This window comes from Glycine soja, chromosome 4, assembly GCF_004193775.1.
Source record: "Glycine soja cultivar W05 chromosome 4, ASM419377v2, whole genome shotgun sequence".
NCBI classification, from domain to species: domain Eukaryota; kingdom Viridiplantae; phylum Streptophyta; class Magnoliopsida; order Fabales; family Fabaceae; genus Glycine; species Glycine soja.
The window spans coordinates 7,829,435-7,848,603 of record NC_041005.1 but is presented as its reverse complement, the minus strand read 5'-3'; the positions used below and the strand labels follow the sequence as shown (position 1 = coordinate 7,848,603).

The 19,169-nt window shown below is 30.3% G+C and overlaps 2 protein-coding genes across 4 annotated transcripts; both read left to right on the top strand.

Moving 5' to 3' along the window:
- Positions 1-575: 575 nt before the first annotated feature.
- Positions 576-1,990, top strand: LOC114409176 (uncharacterized protein At5g65660-like). Its single transcript, XM_028372525.1, has 2 exons — positions 576-838; positions 1,350-1,990. The coding sequence occupies exons 1-2, from the start codon at positions 620-622 to the stop codon at positions 1,509-1,511; spliced, it is 381 nt and encodes a 126-aa protein (XP_028228326.1). The 5' UTR covers positions 576-619; the 3' UTR covers positions 1,512-1,990.
- Positions 1,991-13,615: 11,625 nt separating this feature from the next.
- LOC114409174 (auxin-responsive protein IAA8-like) lies at positions 13,616-18,415 on the top strand. 3 transcript variants are annotated; one of them, XM_028372523.1, is made up of 7 exons: positions 13,616-13,699; positions 14,883-15,328; positions 15,412-15,614; positions 15,702-15,928; positions 16,032-16,173; positions 17,273-17,334; positions 17,978-18,415. In XM_028372523.1, exons 2-7 carry the CDS (start codon positions 14,918-14,920, stop codon positions 18,013-18,015), a joined length of 1,083 nt encoding a protein of 360 aa, XP_028228324.1. In that variant the 5' UTR covers positions 13,616-13,699; positions 14,883-14,917; the 3' UTR covers positions 18,016-18,415. The 3 variants fall into 3 exon arrangements, with proteins under 3 accessions (XP_028228324.1, XP_028228323.1, XP_028228325.1); XM_028372522.1 differs by having other exon boundaries at positions 13,647-13,798; XM_028372524.1 differs by lacking the exon at positions 13,616-13,699 and adding an exon at positions 14,561-14,654.
- Positions 18,416-19,169: the final 754 nt, after the last annotated feature.

Below are 19,169 nucleotides of genomic sequence, written 5' to 3'. Positions count from 1 at the left end.
GTTAAAACATTAGGAATGAATAAGAGATTATAAGTGTAAATATCATCCACACTAGGAATAAGAGATTACATAAGAAGAAGAAAAAAAGTCAATAGTAAAATTCATTTATGAAAGTATGATGAGATGATAAAATAATTGTTGAAAGATAAAAAATTTAAATTTAGTCTATAAAAAAAAATATGACACATTAATTCTACAAACAAATTTAGTAATAAATTAATTCTAAAATTTTAAGATTTAATGTCATCAAATTAATCTTTAAATATTATAACTTTTTATATAAATTTAACGGCACCATAAATTTATCATATATTGTTTTCATAATCAAAAACTAAATCTCTATTTTTCATGTTTGAGTGAGCAGATTTTCACCCATCACACTGGCAGAGTAAGTGTAAAAATATGGTTGGGATTTTTCTTTCCGTACTAAACGGAATATGTACCTCCACCAACTCTCCTTCTAAGTCACATCAAACAAACATCTATCTGTAATAAAATATGTTACACCCACTAACTAGTAAGTGCATCCTTCGTGCAGAGCCTCCACGTTTCTTTCTTATTAAAGCTGATGCTTTCTGTGACTTGATTCATTCAGGTGAAAGGAAATGAGAGAAGAAAAATGGAGATTGAGGACACATCGAATGGAGTATCTATTTCATTTCCTCTTGGTTTAGCTCTTCTCGTTGCCTTGTTATTGTTCCTTTGTTGCTTCTTTTGCTGCTGCTTGCACTGGGAAAAGCTCCAACCTTTGTTTCCATTTTGTATGGTTATCGACACTCGGCCTCAGACACAAGCAGACTTAACTCCCCCTCTTCACAAACCTGGCTTTCCTGTCTTGGTAACTTGCTCACACAGTCACACCAAAAACACCATTTGCTTCTAATTCTAATTTATCATCGTATTGTTGTTATTGTTTAGGAAAAATATGTTCTTCACTTATCAAAATATTAATTCTAGTCTTTATAAAAGTTTTATACGTTATTAGGTTCTATATATGTGTACTAAAAATTAAGGAATTTTAGTCTCTTATTAGAAACAAAAAACACTTGTTTTTATTAAACTATGAAAATTAAAAATCTATATAAAAAATTTAGAGTTTAATACTTATATATTGTTTTACATTGTTATTTAATTAAATTTTTTTATTAATATGAATTTTAAGATAATTTAATTAACTATAGGTGTTAAACTGTTTTATATCATGAATACATGTCCTTTTTATTCCAAATTTTTATAGTAATTAAAATTAACATTTCAAAATATTTTAGAAGAGTAAAACATGTTTGACTCATGTTATTATTATTATTCTGCAAGGAAACAATTAATGAGTTTTGTTTTGTGGTGTTCAGATGATGAGGCATAACCGATGTGAGAGCTTGCCGGTGCTGATGCCAGGAGATGAGGTTCCAAAATTCATAGCACTAGCATGCCCATGTCAGCCTCCAACAAATGAAATGATCACAATCCATGTGCAGAAGGCAGCACCAAATGATTTTTGCAGCGGTGCTTAAAGGGACACAAATTAATTATAAATTAAAGCCTTAATTAATTAAAATACCAAGTTGCAATTAGCAAACCAATCTCAATTCTCAAGTCCCTCAAAGAAGTTTCAGCCATCGAAACACAAACAATTGTGGATAGCTTTGTCCCGAGAGAGATGATCAACAAAAAGCTCGCGGGGTTGAAGTGCTGATTGGGAAATTAATTAAAGTTGTTCATCATCCCTGGATAGCTTTCATTTTATGTTCCTTTTAGAGGGCACGAGTCGCATTGTGTATATATACCATGCACTGCAGTATGAAATTTTCTGTTCTGGTAAATTTACAAGTTGGAAATTAACAAGATCTTATATGTGACAGAATCCTTGTATGAGATTGCAGAGATACCAAGTCATTAGATAAGGAAATTAATTTTGCTGAACAATTCAAACATTTGAATGATATAAATATTTTATAAATAAATGAATGCTGTGTGTTTGAAAATTTTACCACGATCAAATCCTTCTCTTTCTTTGTTAGTACATTTAAACTCTGCTTCTTCCGTGTATTAGTCGAATATACAATATCTGTACAAAGAATTTTTTTACTTATGGACTCATGGTATGTTTGAAAAAAAAAAGCGAAAGTAAAAAAAAAAAGTCAAGTGTAAATAAAAAATAATTTTTTATATAATTAAAAGTTGATAAATAATATTTTTGTAGTTTCCTTATTTAAATATAAAATATTGACACTGCAAATCATATTATATATAATTATTTTTTTATATATGTTTTGAAAATAAATTCTATTATTAAAAAATATTTATTATTATTATTTTATTTTAATATTTTCAATTATATACTGTAATTGTATATATACAATTGATGCATGACACAATGAAAAGTAGGTGCTGTTCCTCTTTCCACTTGCTTTCCGTCCAGTATAGAAAGTATTGTTTATTCACTTGGGTGTCACTCTTTTTATTATGTTCCAAGCTGTGGAAAGAATTAATTTTTTGGTAGTTTTCATTCTTTTCCTAATCTTTTCTTTGATTATCTTCTGAACCAGAGACACCATTAATATGTAAAATACAGTGGTATTTTTTTCCTTAAATTTGAATTCGCTCAATTTGATTCGGATACTATACGCTAAAATGATGAAGCTTGCCTGCAATTCGGAATACCTTTTTTAGGAAGAAAAAAACAATGAGACAGACAGAGAAAAGAAAAAAATACAATAAAGCAAAAATATTTTTTTTAATAGAAAACAGCAAAATATTATTAGAAACAGACAAGGGGAGTTGCAAGACATCATTATTATTGTGCATAATAACAAGTTTTCTTTTTGGTGTAGTGCATAATAACAAGTTAGTAATAATCACTGCATTGTTTTCTTTTCAGTTGTCGCCTTTATTCATCAAAGTATGACTCTAATCTTGAGTCTTTCTTTCTATTTTTTTTTTTGTATAAACTAATCTTTGAGTCTGAATGGGTGGTTGAGTAAATTTAGAAGGGTCTTATGAGTTAGTATATTTACGATATTAATTAAGAAATTAAAAAGAGTTATAAAAGTAATAAGAGTGTAAAAATAGTCATAAATAACACAATTTTATGTATCTTAATAAAAAATTCTTTTTATTTTTTAATCAATATTACAAAGACATTAGTTAGAATTTATCAATTTCTAATTGAAATTATCGTTTAATTTAAAATTTAAACTCCAAAGGGTATAACTAGTTCACTTAAAAACAAGTTCGTTATAATCATTCTTGAGAAAAAATAATATTTTAATCTTAAATATAAATAAATTTTAATTATTTTGATTCTATTTAATGATACTATTTCTAAAAAAAATATCCTTTAATTAATTGTGTTTTAACTTCAATAATTTTTTTATTTTTATATTAAATTCTAATGAAAAACACTAGTTAAATAAACCGCTGTTTCATAATTTCTGCCAAGTTTATTTTTTATTTTATTTAATATTTATCCAATAAAAAAAAGACACGTGTTTCTCTTTTGTTTATAATTTTTCGAGGGATATCTAATTATTTTGAATTTAATTAACATAGTCTGATTATTGGGAATATAGGCTTGGTGTCGGCGATATTGGCCCATTATCAAAGCCCACGATTTACGTATCTTGAGTTTGCAAAATGGCAGGAATCCAAGTACCGTATGAATGTAAATATTAGAGTAAATTAAACATGTTTTTCATTAAATTTAAGAAAATTATATATGTCTCTCAACATTTTATAAAATCTATACATGGTTCTCTTTAGATTTTAAAAAATTGCACATGTCTCTGTTTTATTTTTAAAACCTATATAAACCCTCTAAATATCCTTTAAATATTTGACAATAACAAGTCATGTGTGTTGATAATTTTATTTAAAAAAGGATAAAATATATTTTTCATCTTCATAATATGAAAATGTTTGGAATCCGTCACTACAAAAAAAAATTATCTATTTTTTATACTTGCAAAATTTAAATTTGTTACTTTTTGTCCGAAGCTAGGTTCAGATACATCCCAATCTTCATGTATGTTGTTGTATAAAGTATCAAGTTTTTAAAAAAATTTACATCATTTTTTAGCCTTTTTTTTAATCAAAATTATCAACACACATAACTTGATACTGTCAAATACTTAGACATCATTTAGGGATTTTGTATAAGTTTTAAAAACAAAGGAAGATATATGTAATTTTCTTAAACTTCAGGAAATACATGTGTATGTTTATCAAAAGAAAGAGAGACATGTGTAATTTCCTTAAACATCAGGGAATATGTGTAATTTACTCTAAATGTTATTAGGTAAACCTCTTATATACTGTGGCAGTTACTATTGGCACTATCACTTTTGCTATTAGCACTACCCATGTAGGTGCCTTTTAGTTCTATTCCCAAATTATCCCTTGGACAAAAACATGTTTCTATTGCATAAATGAGGGTGAAAAAAAAAATAACAGAAACATAATTATGTTGTACAAGTGTGTAACGAAATTATATTTCCGTTATGTTTTTTTGCCCTCAAATAACACAATAGAATCATGTTTTTGTCGCCAAAAGGGGGTGTAAACAAAATATACAATAAAATTATGATTTCGTTATATTGTTCAACAACGAAATCATGATTCTATTGTGTATTTTTTCCTCCAAATAACACAACGGAATCATGTTTCCATTGTGTATTTTTTACACCCCTTTTAATTAATTTTAATTGCAAGTTACACTTTTTTAAGCAATAAAATTAGTTGTAATATAATTTACCATTTTTAATAGTAATCAGTGTCTTTTTTTAATTAAAATTTAATTAATTAGATAGAAATTACCATTTATAAAAGTAACCAAATTAGTTAATATATGAATTATCTTTATTATTGGTAATCAAATTAATTTATGATATTAATTTGTATGATAGTTAATTTGATTATAATTAAAAATGGAGGGGTAGAGAATAGTGAGAGAGAAAGAGAAATGGTGGGGGTCTCATGATGGAGAATAGTTGAGGGTATAGGAAAACTTAGAAGGATAAAATGATTATTTGCTAAGGCTGGGTAGTGACAATAGTAATGCCCTATACTATTTAGGCCCATGTCCATCTTGAAAACCGAAGGCCCGATATCCAAATAAAACTTGAGGAGAAGAACATTGTTATTTATACCTTATGTAAATAAATACCAGGAAATACTATATGTAAATATAAGATGCACAGAGAAATTACTATGCATAAATATTGTCTCAGTAGGCCTATTAGGCCAGGCCGAATTTTCCTAGTTCTTTTTCTAGCCTAAGATTTTTAGATTAAGCTTAATTGCATCTTTTACCTTCAATTTTTTATGTTTTAACGAATTTTATTCTAATAAATTAATTTGACCCTTCATAATTTATCCTTCGTATTTTATTTTTAATTTATCCTAAGATTTTTAGATTAAGCTTAATTGCATCTTTTCCTAGAACTATTTTATTTTTAATTTTAAAGAAACTTATGAATTTGACCCTTCATAATTTATCCATTAATAAGCACAATTTCCTGTTAGATTATAGTTTGGTCTTATTTGCAGGTTGTTAGGGCTAACCCATCCAGACAGGCCCATTTAGCCACCTTTAATTCAAAAGTTGAAGTTATAATGCTTTTTGGAGCCACGTACCCTAACCGAATGTTGCAATGATGAACGCAAATTCTGCAATGGCTCCTCAATCTAGAGTTTGTAACAAAACTGTTTGGGTATTTTTACTATTACTACTACTGGTGTGATGCAAAAACACAACTAAGCTGAGCTGGAAATTATGTAGAGGAAATCTGAAATATAAATTTGAAAATATGTTGAGTTGTTTCTGATTTATAGTTTTTAAGTATAATTTTTAGAACTCTTAGCGTGTGTTTGGATGGAGCAATTCAGTAGGAGAATTTATTTTTTCAAAAAATTTAAAATGATTCATGATAAAATAGCTTGTTTGGATAGAATATTTGAAAGGAGATTTAATTTTTGATATTTTTATGAATAATTTTGATTGATTGAAACAGTGATATTTCAAATTCTCTCAAAAAATATAGAATTTGAAATTCTTTTTTCGAAGATGATCACTTTAACTCACATTTTTGCTCGCGACTCTTTCTCGCTCAATACTTGCAACTAAAGGTGACCAAAGTTTTTATGGACATAAGTTATTTTTCATTAACGTTGGCCGAGGTTTTTTCGGTCAGAATTTTTTTGTATGATTTTAACCAAAACTATTTTTTGTTGATATCAGCTAATATTTTTTTTAGATGATGTTGGTTAAGGTTATTTTCTCACTGACGTCAGTCATGAGAATTTTTTGCTGACGTCTGTCAAGGAATTTTTTTGTCGTTGTCATCTAGGTTTTTTCAGTTGATGTTGACCAATGATTTTTTTGGCCGACATTAGCTAGATTTTTTTCTATTGACATTGGTCATGACTAACTTTTGAGTAGACACATGTTAGGGTTTTTCAGTCGATGTTAACTAGGTTTTTCGAGCCAATATTGGCTAGGGTTATTTTTTAATTGATGTTAGTTAGGGTGTTTTGGCTGATGTCAACTAGATTTTCTTAGTCGACGTTGATTAAGATTTTTTTTGCTGACATCGACTAGGTTTTTCTGGTTGACATCAGTCAAAGCTATTTCTTAACCACATTAGCTAGGTTTTTTTGTTGATGTTGGCTAGGGTTTTTTCTGCTAACACCAACTAGGTATTTTTGACCAACATCGGACATGACTATTTTTAGTCGACATCGATTAAGTTCTTATAGTCGACATCCACTAGAGTTTTTTCTATCGACATCGGTTAAATCTATTTTCTAGTCAACATCAGCCAAGGCTATTTTATAGCCGATGTTGGGTAGGGTTTTTTGTCCGACATTGGTCAGGGCTATTTTTTAACCAACTTCGACTAGGGATTTTTCAGCCGACATCGAGTAGGTTCTATTGGTCGGCATTGACCAAACTATTTTTTAGTCAATATTGGGTAGGTTTTTTTGTCAACGCCTACTAGGACTTTTTAGGACGACGTTGGCTAAAGATAGCCTTGGTCAATGTCATTCGAAAAGACCCTAGGTGGTGTCAACCAAACAAACCCTAGCCGACGTTGGTAAAAAAATCTAGTCAACATCAACTAAAAAATAAACTTAACCAACGTTAGCCGAAAAATAGTCCCGACTGATGTCTGCTGACAAATATTTCCAGCATACTTTGACAAAAAAAACCTATTTGATGTCGATCGAAAAATAGTCTTGGTTGATATTGGTTTAAAAATATCATTGGTTGTTGTCAGACAAACAACCCTAGTTAAAATTATCAATATTTTGTATTTTAAATCATCAAAAATATTTTTTAATTAATATTTTAAAATTAGATTGAGTTTATTTTTTATAAAATCTAATATTAAAATTTCATCTATTTAAAATATTAAATTCAAATTTTGCATATAGAAAAAAATTGAATGGTTCTATTCAAACAAAGAATTTAAAATTAAAGAAATTTAAATTAATTTATCTAAACAAAATAATTTAAATTCTAAATATTTTGAATTCCCTAAAATTTTAAAATTCTTGATTCAAACACAAGTTATAGATTTTAAGTGAGAAATCAAATTATTTTGAATAAGATAAAATTGTTTAACAATTGTGTGGACTGTGAACATAATTATGTGTGATATAGACCGAAGTTGAGGCTGAGCAGGGGAGGAAAGAAGCACACTCGTCATCAAAGCCCATGAGAATGGCGTGTGAGTGGCGTCACCTTAAAAAGAGCACGATATGATGACGATGTTTAGGATCCAACGGCCTTCAACAAATATCATATCATAATTAACATGCGGAACAACCATCTTGCCCATGATGCTGTGTATGCATGGTTTAATAGCAGAAAGCGTGCAAATGTAGCATCTGCTAATGATTCTTTCTCGTAATAATGAAAGCCTATGCGGATCCAGGGTTTAGAAGACACCTTTTGTAAGAAAATTTAACAATATTTATTAATTTTTTGTATTTTTTGAGATCTTAGTAGTTACTAGTTAGCATAATACTTTTATTGTTATACCTAATATTGTAACTTTTTTTTAAAAGAATGTGCATATTTTACCGGATCATGTCTCAGCTTTGAAGATTATAACGAGAAATATTTTTTTTAAGTATTTAACGTAATTTTATAGTCAAAATTTAAATTTGAAATTATTAATTAAGTTGAAACAATATTATTTTAGTCGATTTACATGTTCAGTGTATTACATTTTAATTTCCATAATCAATTAATCTGTCAACATTATTTTAGAAAACCCCGTAACAAAGAAAAAAAAATCTTGGTGATAATTTATAAAAATGGAGAATATCTCCTTAAGCCGCTTTTCTACATATGCCATCTGCGTAAATCGCACTTTCAGGTTAAAGAGTAACATAATGATCACTTGCTCAGATGCTCTAAAAAATAAAAATAAAACGTTTGATTGGTAAATCACAAAAATTTCTTTTAAAAAAAGGCAAATAAAATATGACTTTACTTATTTTGAAATATTCACGTTTTAAAAGAATAAGAACATATTAATTATTTTTAAAATTTCATCTTTATCATTGAAATAATTTCTTTTTATGAGATTTTTTTTTCTATATTTTTCTTGTATTAATTATTTGTTAACCAAAATATCTTTAATTATTTTTTATAAACAATAAATGCTATGAATTCTCTCTTTTTCTTTCTTATGAGGATTGAAGAATTGAAGAGTTTAATTTTAAAAATTAAAATTTCACTAATATTATCTCTTGTTATATATATTTAGATGGAAAGCAAGTAGAAAAAAGTAATATAGTTAGTATTTATATATATATATATAGTTAATTCCAATGACTTTTAGGTTAATTTTGGAAAAACATCATAATTACATATAATTTAATATTATTAATTAAATTAACCAATTTTTTTATCATGTGTCTTAATGATAAGTGTCTTGTATTTAAGGATGAAAAGTGGAGTATTTTTTACAATTGCGTTGTGTACATTGAGTATGTTTCCTAATTTATAGTCGAAGATTAATCCATTTTTCCCCTCCCGTTAGGACTAAATGCAACAACGCATACAAATCAAAATGTGGAGCACAATCCCTGATTGAGAAGTAGTGAAGACTCAAGAGGTTATCAATTGCACGCTAAACCCAACAATCCTAAATTAAAAAAGCGCTTTCTTATCATCCAAAACGTCATTCCGCTTTGCCTGTTTTTCTCTATCCCCCTCAACACTTTTTTTAACGCTCTCTGTATGTATCTTGCACTCAAATTTCAAAGTCCTACTCAACTTCCCTTTTGTTTTTGAACAATCTGTATTGGACAACAATAATTTAGATTTTTAGTAGACATTTAGGAAAAGAAAAAGCGAAACGATTGAGTAACACAAATATAATAAGTGATATAATTTGATAAAAACTAAAATAAAAATAGAGATAGAGATAAGATAAAATGTGTTAAATGAGTGTTTGTTATATGATTTAATTATTCATGCATTATAGTTGTTGTTTTTTTCGGAAAGAGTGTTGATAACATGGTTTTTTAAGGAATGTTTGTAATACATATGAGAAATTCATCAGTATATTTGCTAGATAAATTCTAAGAAAAATAAAATAACAATTCCTTAGCTTAAGTAATTCTGTTTGAGTTGCCCTCAGTATATATATTAAAATTTATTAAAACTAAAAAAACTATTGGTGGCACTTATTAGATGAGTTGAGGCATATAAATTTTTATAAACTTTAATAAATTTCAACCGATAATAAAAATATATTTAAAAGAATATATTATATAGTATATAAACACATTATTTTTATTTTTTATTAATTAAAGTTTATTAAAACCAATACATGATAAGTTGATCTAATTAAATAAGAAATAAGACTTGTAAAATTTCATGGCATCTAATAAATTCTAGTGATTAACAAAAATGTGTTGAAAAAGACGTGTTACAAGTGATTACTGAGATTTTTATTTCTGTATATTTGTAACTATTTTCTGACTCAATAAAAATATTAATAAATGTACTAAAAAAATAAAATTGTCTTTTATTTATGTTCCCTATTTTGGATAAAATTGTGTTAGACCACAATGCATTGATTTATAATCTCGAGGTTTTCAGGTTTACTGTGTTGTCGCATTGAAGAGGGCAACAGTTTCAGCCATCAAGGAATGTAAAATTAAAATATTTAATTCGTTGTTTCCTTATTTGCCCTTATGTGGCAATTGAAGGACCTTACGACTATGAGTTTATGACCCACAACATGCGCCAGAGTAATAACTGGGATCCATATAGTGGCCATGCATGTGGCTGTGTGTGAGTATATATGATAGTATTAACTTAACCTATTGTACCTATTGTGTATAATATGCAATTGGTGGATGAAGAGGGAGAATGTTGCCACCTTTGTTAGGGTAATGAGTGGGGTTGTTGAAATTGTTGCTTTAGAAACATTTGGCTAAGCAAAGAGAGCGTTCAAAATGAGTTTCTTATTTTAATTTTGAGATTTTTATAATGTTATAAATTTAAATATTTTATACGTTTTATTTTAATATATACTAAAGTTAATAAAATGAGTAATTAATTTAATTTTATGGGTGATATAATTCAAAAATTCACTTCAATGATAAAACAATATGCAAGGTCATGTGCTCTAACCATAAGTTTTATTAAATAACTTTACTTAATTTTATGTAACTCATATTAGCAACAACGCTAGAGATCACTTTAGTGCATATATTTTTCAAGAATCCTAATAATAAGTCTTTTATGGACATTCCATTGTTAAATAAAAAAATACTTATGATTTGAAAAAATTAAAATATTCAATACTTTATTTATTTAATATGCAGAGAAATTAATAGAATATATTATAAAATTACATACTAAAGAAAATATTAAAAAATCATTATTGGTTAAAAATAAAAATAAAAAGCTTTAGTAAAAAGTACAATATTTAATACTATTTACATACTTTTACTGTGTTTTTAATTAAAAAATTATTTATCTACACCTTGATTAGTATACTTAAATTATTCACCAACACTTTATAATTTTTTTAAAAATATTTAATTTTTTAACAATATATATTTGATCTTCTTTAATTAACAAGGCACTTAAATTAAAACTTGTAATCTATTTTTATGCAAGTCAACTAAAAACTAAATGCAGCCAATGGTACACGTTCAACACGACTTTGTTTCAATAACTGTGCTTGAAGTGTGTTATACCTTACTGGATAACTTTATTTTTATGAAAGACAACTTTATTTATCTTATTTTTTATTGCTTCTAAATTAGAGTTATTGTTTGTTATCTCCATTTCTTTTTGTTTAACTAAATCAAGAAGTTGTTCCAATTTACTCATTAACACATTCTTTCTTTTACAAATGATCTCCTTTTCTTTTTTGTCATTCTGGATTGAATGCTCAATGGTATTATTCAATTGTAAACGAGTTTCATTCATAAATTGTGATTCAATCTCAACTTCATCCTTTTAACCTCTAAGGCTTTAAAGGATGAAAGTCATTGGTCCATTTCTTTTGAATACACTCATGATGCTCTCTTCATGGTAGAATCTGTATTATTTAAAACATTCGTTGCATAATGGTCAAGTGAAATTGCACATTGTTCCTCAATAGTTGTATGATGAAAATGGCTTAATCTTTTGTGTCAGACTTCTATATTGTTTACAATAACTGGATAGGTTGCTTGCTCCTCCTCCAATGGATCAAATGAGAAACTTTTGTCTCTTATTTTGATATTGAAAATTTTCTTGTCATTGACATCTTTAATTAAAGAGTGTTTATTTTCAAATATGACTTTAAATCCCTTCTCAATCAATTGTCCCACACTTAGCAAATTTTGATGAATCTTAGGTATATACAAAACGTCGTAAATTAATTTTGTACCTACACAACTTTCAATGGCTATAGTTCGTTTTCCTTCAACAGTGATAAGATCGCCATTGCCTTTGATACCTGTGATTTGCAACATTCACTTGAGTTGCTGCTTGTGAAACATATTGTTACAAACAATTGTTTTTCTTCTTATTGATCCACAACTTGAGTCACATTCTTTTGTTGAAAATTATTTTTGCAAATTCTCACATGATGCCCCAACTTGTTGCACTTTTCACACTTAACATCATGTCTTCTCCAGCATTTGAAAGGAGGATGATCCATTCTGCCACAATGCTTGCAAGGAGGAAATCCTTTGTTGTCTTCATTATTGTTTCTAGTGTTAGCTGTTGCTTCTTGGGTGTTGAAATTCTTCTTCTTGTATTTCTTCCACTTGTTTTCCTCTCCTTGGTTAGTTTGCAATTTAACTTGCAATGCTCCTTTTGACAAATCTTTAGTATTCTTCAAGGATGCAATAGTAGACCTCAAATCTTTCAGGGACAATCACCAATATTTTCTCAACTATGCTTGAGTTGAAAAAATTAGAACCAAACAATCTTACTTTGTTAGCAATGCTAAAAAGTTTGTTAGCATACTCTTTAATTATTTCGGACTCCTTCATTTTCTACATCTCAAATTCTCTAACCAAATTTAGGGCTTGCATTCTTTTAATCCTTTCATCTCCTTCGTATTCATTATGGAGGAAACTCTAGATTTCATATGCTGATTTGAAGGTCATGATTCTAGTGAAAATTTCTTTTGAGATAATAGCAAATAAAGTAACTCTTGCCTTTGACTTTCTTGCTTTTCTTTCTTTTTGATTTTTTTATCTAAGTCATTGTTGGATTAGTTGGTAAGGGAATAACTTCGCAGTCTTCTTTAACAACTTTCTAGAGATCATTTGCCTTTAAATGTGCCTTTATTCTCACGGCCCAAATTTGAAATTGTCACCATTAAACACAGGTGGTACTAGTCCTGTGTAGAGTGTTTCACTTTCACTCAGTTAACTCACACGTCCTCTCTAAGAAGAAAACTCTAATACCAATCTATTCTAAAATGAGCTAACTCACAAAATTATGAGAAATAATAACTAACCACTAAGGAAAATAATAATTAACTTCCTAGATAATAACTAACCACTAACATAACAATAACAAACTATCACTAAGTGGCACAACTAATTCTAAAAATATGATCAAATAATTAATAAAAAATAACAAATGCACGTTCACCAACTTAGATCCACCTGATCAGAAGACAATGTTTTCGGAGTCCAACCCCACTCTAGTTTAAATGGACTAATTTCGTTTCGTTTCGTTTCGAATGAAAATAATACTGCTTTGCAGCAGAATGATACAACATGCATGGTAGTATTCTGTTTCTTATAAATTTAAATTTTAATAATTTTGTAAGCACATATGATAATGAAGCGCTAACAATTTTAACATAGATTAACTAGTAGCTCTTAAAATCATGTTTTGGCGTGTAGCTCTTAATTTCAACAAATGCATTCCATTAGAAGAAGAATAAATCAACCAATTATCAGAAAAGCAGGACCATTGAGGACCTGAGGTGCGTTCCATCGTATATGTTCGGAGGAATATTATTAAAAAGATGACAGTATCTTATCCAAATAAATACTATAAAATAAAATGAAGTGACAGTACAAACTTTAAATGAAATTTGGAAATTACATAAAGCGCAGTGTTTTTACGAGACAGTTTCCTTTTATTAAAGTCATATTTTAATGCATGGAGTTTCACATCGGACAGCAAAAGCTTTTGTTACTTTATGCCCCATGGAAGGTCCTTAGTTTTCTCTTTCTCTCTCTTCTCTTCATCTCAAAGTTTCACTCTCACTCACTCTTCTTCTTCTTCATCCTTTCTGATCTGCTGTTTTTTCAGGTAAAACGTTTTAATATGAGCTTTGCTTCCATGTTTTGTTTTCTTTTGTTGGTTGAACCAAACAATTGGACCCTGAATTTCTGGAACCTTTCTGCAGCCAGCCCTCTGTGTGTGTCTTTGTTTTTGCCCTTTTTGCTTTCATGCTTCCAACTTTGCCATGCGTCTTTGTCTTTACATTAATGGGTGAAAAAAAGATCAACTTTGTTAATACTTTTCCAAATTCCTTTCGGGGCATTAAGACAAGTATGATCTTTTCTTTCTTTCGCTTATTTTTTGGAGGATTTTTTTTTTTTACCGAATAGTTTGTGATTTTTCAGCCATTCAACTAAAAGCTTTCTGTTACTTCCATTCTTTTAATTTTTTAAAGAGCCTACTGTTATTTTTTGTTTGTAGTTTCTCAGCTGAAGTTTGCTTATAGAAAAAGTCAAATGATTGAGTGAAGAGTATGGCTCATAAATTCAGAATTCTTCCTTGGCCATCAATTTCTCTTTATATATATATATATATATATATATATATATATATATATATCATGGTTTATTCCTTCACAGTTATTTTTTAGAAGTTTTTAACATTTTTCCACCGAAAAGTAATAATCGCCGTATACATGTGTAAGCACTATGTGACCATGCGTAGCAATGAATGAAGATTGTCTTATCTTCTCAAGTTTCGCTGCTTATTTAATTAACTAATTATCATTATTTTGTGTGTTGCTTCTAACTCTCGAAGCCGTGTTGTCAACTTTGCAATTTGCATTATTAAAATAAAAAAAAAGTCCATACTTTGATTATTGTTGCTAACTGCTAAGCCTAATTTCCTGCTTCTTGGGCACAAAGCAAAGAAATTTTGAACAAAGGTATTACTTCAATGTTTCAATTTCAATTCAATACATTTTAGAAGTTCTGAGATAATTGTTCGTTGAGGTTTTTTATAAATCAAGTGTGGCAACTGTTTTCCAGTGTACCATTTTGTTTTCCTGTTTGTTTCCGGATCTTGAAGGTTGTGGCATGTAACTTAAGATAAGATAATATACGTTACTGAGTTTGCTTTATGAACAATGTCAAATGGTGTCATTGCTTGATAGGGTATACAAAATTGGGTGCTTTCGGTTAAACTGTGATGTCTCCGCCAGTGCTAAGCATGGGGGAGGAGGAGGGTAAAAGCAATGTCACTTTGTTGGGTTCCTCATCAACCGCCATGGAAAGTGTGTGTCTCAAGAGCTTAGAATTTAAAGAACGCAACTACATGGGTTCATCTGATTGTTCTTCTGTGGACAGCTCGGTTCCGTCCTTCTCAGAAGAGTGTAAAAGTAATCTGAACCTGAAAGCCACTGAACTCAGGCTTGGGCTTCCGGGATCACAGTCTCCTGAAAGAGATTCTGATCTTTGCTTAAGAAGCTCAACTCAATTAGATGAAAAACCTTTGTTTCCGTTGCATCCTTTGACTGATGATCACCATTCTTCAGCCAAAATTGCTGTCTTGGGAAACAAAAGAGGGTTCTCTGATGCCATGAATGGCCTCTCCTCCGAGGTAAACACCAATTTACATGAAGAACATGTACTTTTTAATTGTTTGCTTGGCCAAACACTAAAAGTCCCCAATCTATCATGCAGGGGAAATTCCTAGTTGATTTGGAGGCCGCCAATCCGATACTATCTCCCAGGCCTGCTTGTAACTTGGGATTAAAACCTGGTTCTACCCTTGATAAAGTTGGGGCTCAGCAAACCAAAATGAAAGAAGTAGCAACAACAAAGGGCAACGAAACTAGACCAAGTATTGATGGTTCTGCAAATAATAACAGTGCACCAGCTACCAAGTAAGTGGAAAACTATAACTGATCACATTAAGTTTGGGAAGTTGGGTTTAACTGTGGAAATCACCTCTAATCATCCTTGTGTGCCAGGGCTCAGGTTGTGGGGTGGCCTCCTATAAGATCATTCCGGAAAAATTCATTGGCAACTACTTCAAAGAACAATGAAGTAGTTGATGGAAAAAAGGGGGTTGGTGCACTGTTCGTCAAGGTCAGTATGGATGGTGCCCCCTATTTAAGGAAAGTAGACTTGAAGAATTACTCTACATATCCAGAATTATCTTCTGCTCTAGAAAAGATGTTCAGCTGTTTTACTATAAGTAAGAAAGAATTAGTTTAATGTGGAAAAATTTAACCTTTCAATTATTTATGCATGGACAGTCTGTCTGGATCCAGTTACTGCTTGTTTTGGTATGATTTCAGGTAAATGTGGATCTCATGGAATTCTGGGCAGGGAGATGCTGAATGAAACCAAGCTGAAGGACCTTCTTCATGGATCAGAATATGTTCTTACATATGAGGACAAAGATGGCGATTGGATGCTTGTGGGTGATGTTCCCTGGGAGTAAGTTCTAATTCATTTTTGTACTTGCTTTTCCATTAGTTTTTCTTTAAAGTTTAAAAGAATAACCTCAAAGGTATCAACTTTATATTCTAGAAATCTATTTCCCTGTGACATTTGTAGTTTTAGTTCATATTAACATGTCTTGGAAAGGAAGCTAGGAAGTTTAGATACTTCAAAATGGTTATATTAGTGTCCTATATGATACTTGGACTTTTTTTGTTTTTTAGTGGGATACCATATTGATTAGATTAATATAGTATTTTTTCGTGTCTACAATAAGTTGACTCATGAAACATTTATGTCTTCATTTTAATTTAGGATATGAGTTTTGATGTTAATATTATGTTAGTTTTATATGTTGAATCTTAGCTGCATAATGTTCTATAATGACTGTATATTTTAACATTGTTTTGATTGCTCAAGGAAAAAAAACTTCTGTTGTCCCTTGTCCGTGCCAAATGTCAACTTAGAACCTCTGTAGTCTTACATGCAGAGTAATTGACTTTCCTGCGTTATCATCTGTTTATGAATTTTTTGACGCCCAATGACTGATTTAAGATTAAATAATTAAGACTGGAGAACAAATTTCAGTTATAATTATATTTTTCTAGGGACTGCCATGGCCCATGGGGGACAGCTTTTTGTTTTTTGAGCATACATGTAGAATTACAATTTCATGTGGCCCCTGGTTACTTGAAATTGTGGGTACTGGAATGTCTGTAGCAACTTTTAGGAGAAAGATGGATTGTTTAACTATTTGAACAATACATAATGTGTTTTTGTGGGAAACTAGAATACCTGTATTTACTAACATTTAATTTTGATCTAATGGCAATTACAAATTTCAAAATTTTACAATGTCCATGAATTATATGTTGTGCGATAGGATAAAAACTGTCATTGCAAGTGAAATATTGTGGTTATTCAATAATGTGTTATCTTGTTTCCTAATAATGCATATTTTTACATTGATAAAGTTCACTTTCATATAGATAGGGTCAAGCCTTTTGCATGCCCTGTTTAATCTTTCATGAAATGAAGTTGCATCATGTTTGTTTCTCTGCAAACTAATTTCAAACAATGTCTTGACTCTCTGCAGGATGTTTATTGAAACATGCAAGAGGCTGAGGATCATGAAGAGTTCTGATGCCATTGGTCTAGGTATTTTTTATCGACACCGTCTGTCTTATAATTAAGTTTAACTTTAAACATAATACTTGTCTGAAAATCGGCTAATTATATAAGAAAGGAAAAGCAATAAAGGTATAATGCCTAAAGTTCATTAATTAATTGTGCACCAAATGGTTAAATAGTTTCACCATCAATATGTAAACAAAAATTTCAAATAGCCTGGTAGCTAGTTGTTTCAATTATACAGTGGTGGTGGTAAGAATAGAGGTATAAATTATATCTATAATCCTAGTGATCAAATAGTCTTATGGCTACAACTACAATACACGAGTTCTAGTCCAAATTGAAGTTTGAAAATAAATAACTTCTTCCCAAAGAATTCGTTTTGCATTATAAATATGTGATTTAAAAAATGCTAAAAGAAATTGTGTTCAGAATTCAGATATGGTTACAAGTGAGCTATTTTTCCAATCTTTGAAAAATGCTTTATGAATGTGAACTCAGATTGTGGCAGAAATCAGAAAATAATCATAGAAACCCAAGTTGAAATTCTTTTAATTTTGCAGTTGTTTGAAATCTACCTTCAACTTCTCTTAATGTCCATGAGTTGCACTCAAAAGTGTTTAGTCTATGCACATCTTATTCAAATTTGCATTGTTATGCCTACTTGCAGCTCCCAGGGCTGTTGAAAAAAGTAAGAGCAGGAACTAGGCAGTACCTGTGTTCCTCTCTATCCATCTAACTGTCTGCGGGACTAAAAGCTTCTGGGCTATCAGGGACGAACAAATCAGAACATGGTTGTCTTGGAAGCAAGAAATGAAGGCATTTTGGACTGGATAGAATCTCATACTATGCTGCCTTAATCCTTTTTTTTTATTATGTCTGTTTTATGTTGTCGTGGAGTTTATGTTTTAGTAAGCTTCTTTTCAAGATGATGTTAAAACTTAACAAAACTCCAAGAACTTGACTATGGGAGTACCGATATTTTATGTATGCGAGATTGAGAAGAGTTAATGTTGTGGTTGAAGGATCTGTGATGTGTTAATTTTGCAGCGTACCTTCAACGGGGTGTCCTATGTTTGTGTGAAAAAAAAAAACAAGTTGTATGTCAGTATGTCCCTTGCCATAACTGTATCAAAGTCATTAACCAAAAAGAGCATACTGTTGTCAGGACACGGAAAAGGTAGATTTCCCAAGCTAGGTAGATGTCTCTTATCATGAATTTTTTACACCATGTGTGCTCACCAATTTTTAGAAACTAATATTAAAAAAATGTGCTTGGTGATGCTTTGAGGTTTGAGCCTGAACCTTGAACTATACAGATTTTGTCAGGACATATTTGATATGGGGGAGGGGGGGGCTAGGAGCCAAGCATGTGAAAGCTCTGACCATGACAGCAGTGGCGTGACATTCTGAGCGATTGAGGTTGATGGTCCACTCACGAGTGTGTTTGACAATTATTATTAACGCTAGTCGTGTTTTTGCATGCCTCAACTAAACAAAAGAGTGTTGTTTTAGATACCCACTTTGAGGCTAAACTAAGTAAAGGGTGGTTTGATTAATGGATAATTTGGTGTACACCGTGGGAGTTCAGGTACCTCTGGTCTGGGAAATGCATCCACTGTCACATTCGTCCTATGCATATGATTCTCTTTGTCCACCGTGGTTAAGGAAACACCGCAAGGGAGCATGTGCCCTCTAGTCTAATCGATTTGTTTCATTGTCTTTAAAGTTTATATAAAATATTGCAGATCTAGTATCCACAGTTTCTCTGCGGTTCTAACTTCTGACTGAAATTGGATCTCTTACGATCTCAAGTTCAAGCTGAATGAAAAAAAATAATTAATTAGGAACCTAGGGGGAGA

Coding starts and splice junctions, on each gene's coding strand:
- LOC114409176 (XM_028372525.1), top strand. CDS start 620: ATGGAGATTGAGGACACATCGAATGGAGTATCTATTTCATTTCCTCTT. Junction 839..1,349: donor AACCTGGCTTTCCTGTCTTG/GTAACTTGCTCA, acceptor TGTGGTGTTCAG/ATGATGAGGCATAACCGATG.
- LOC114409174 (XM_028372523.1), top strand. CDS start 14,918: ATGTCTCCGCCAGTGCTAAGCATGGGGGAGGAGGAGGGTAAAAGCAAT. Junction 16,174..17,272: donor GTGGGTGATGTTCCCTGGGA/GTAAGTTCTAAT, acceptor GACTCTCTGCAG/GATGTTTATTGAAACATGCA. Junction 17,335..17,977: donor TTCTGATGCCATTGGTCTAG/GTATTTTTTATC, acceptor GCCTACTTGCAG/CTCCCAGGGCTGTTGAAAAA.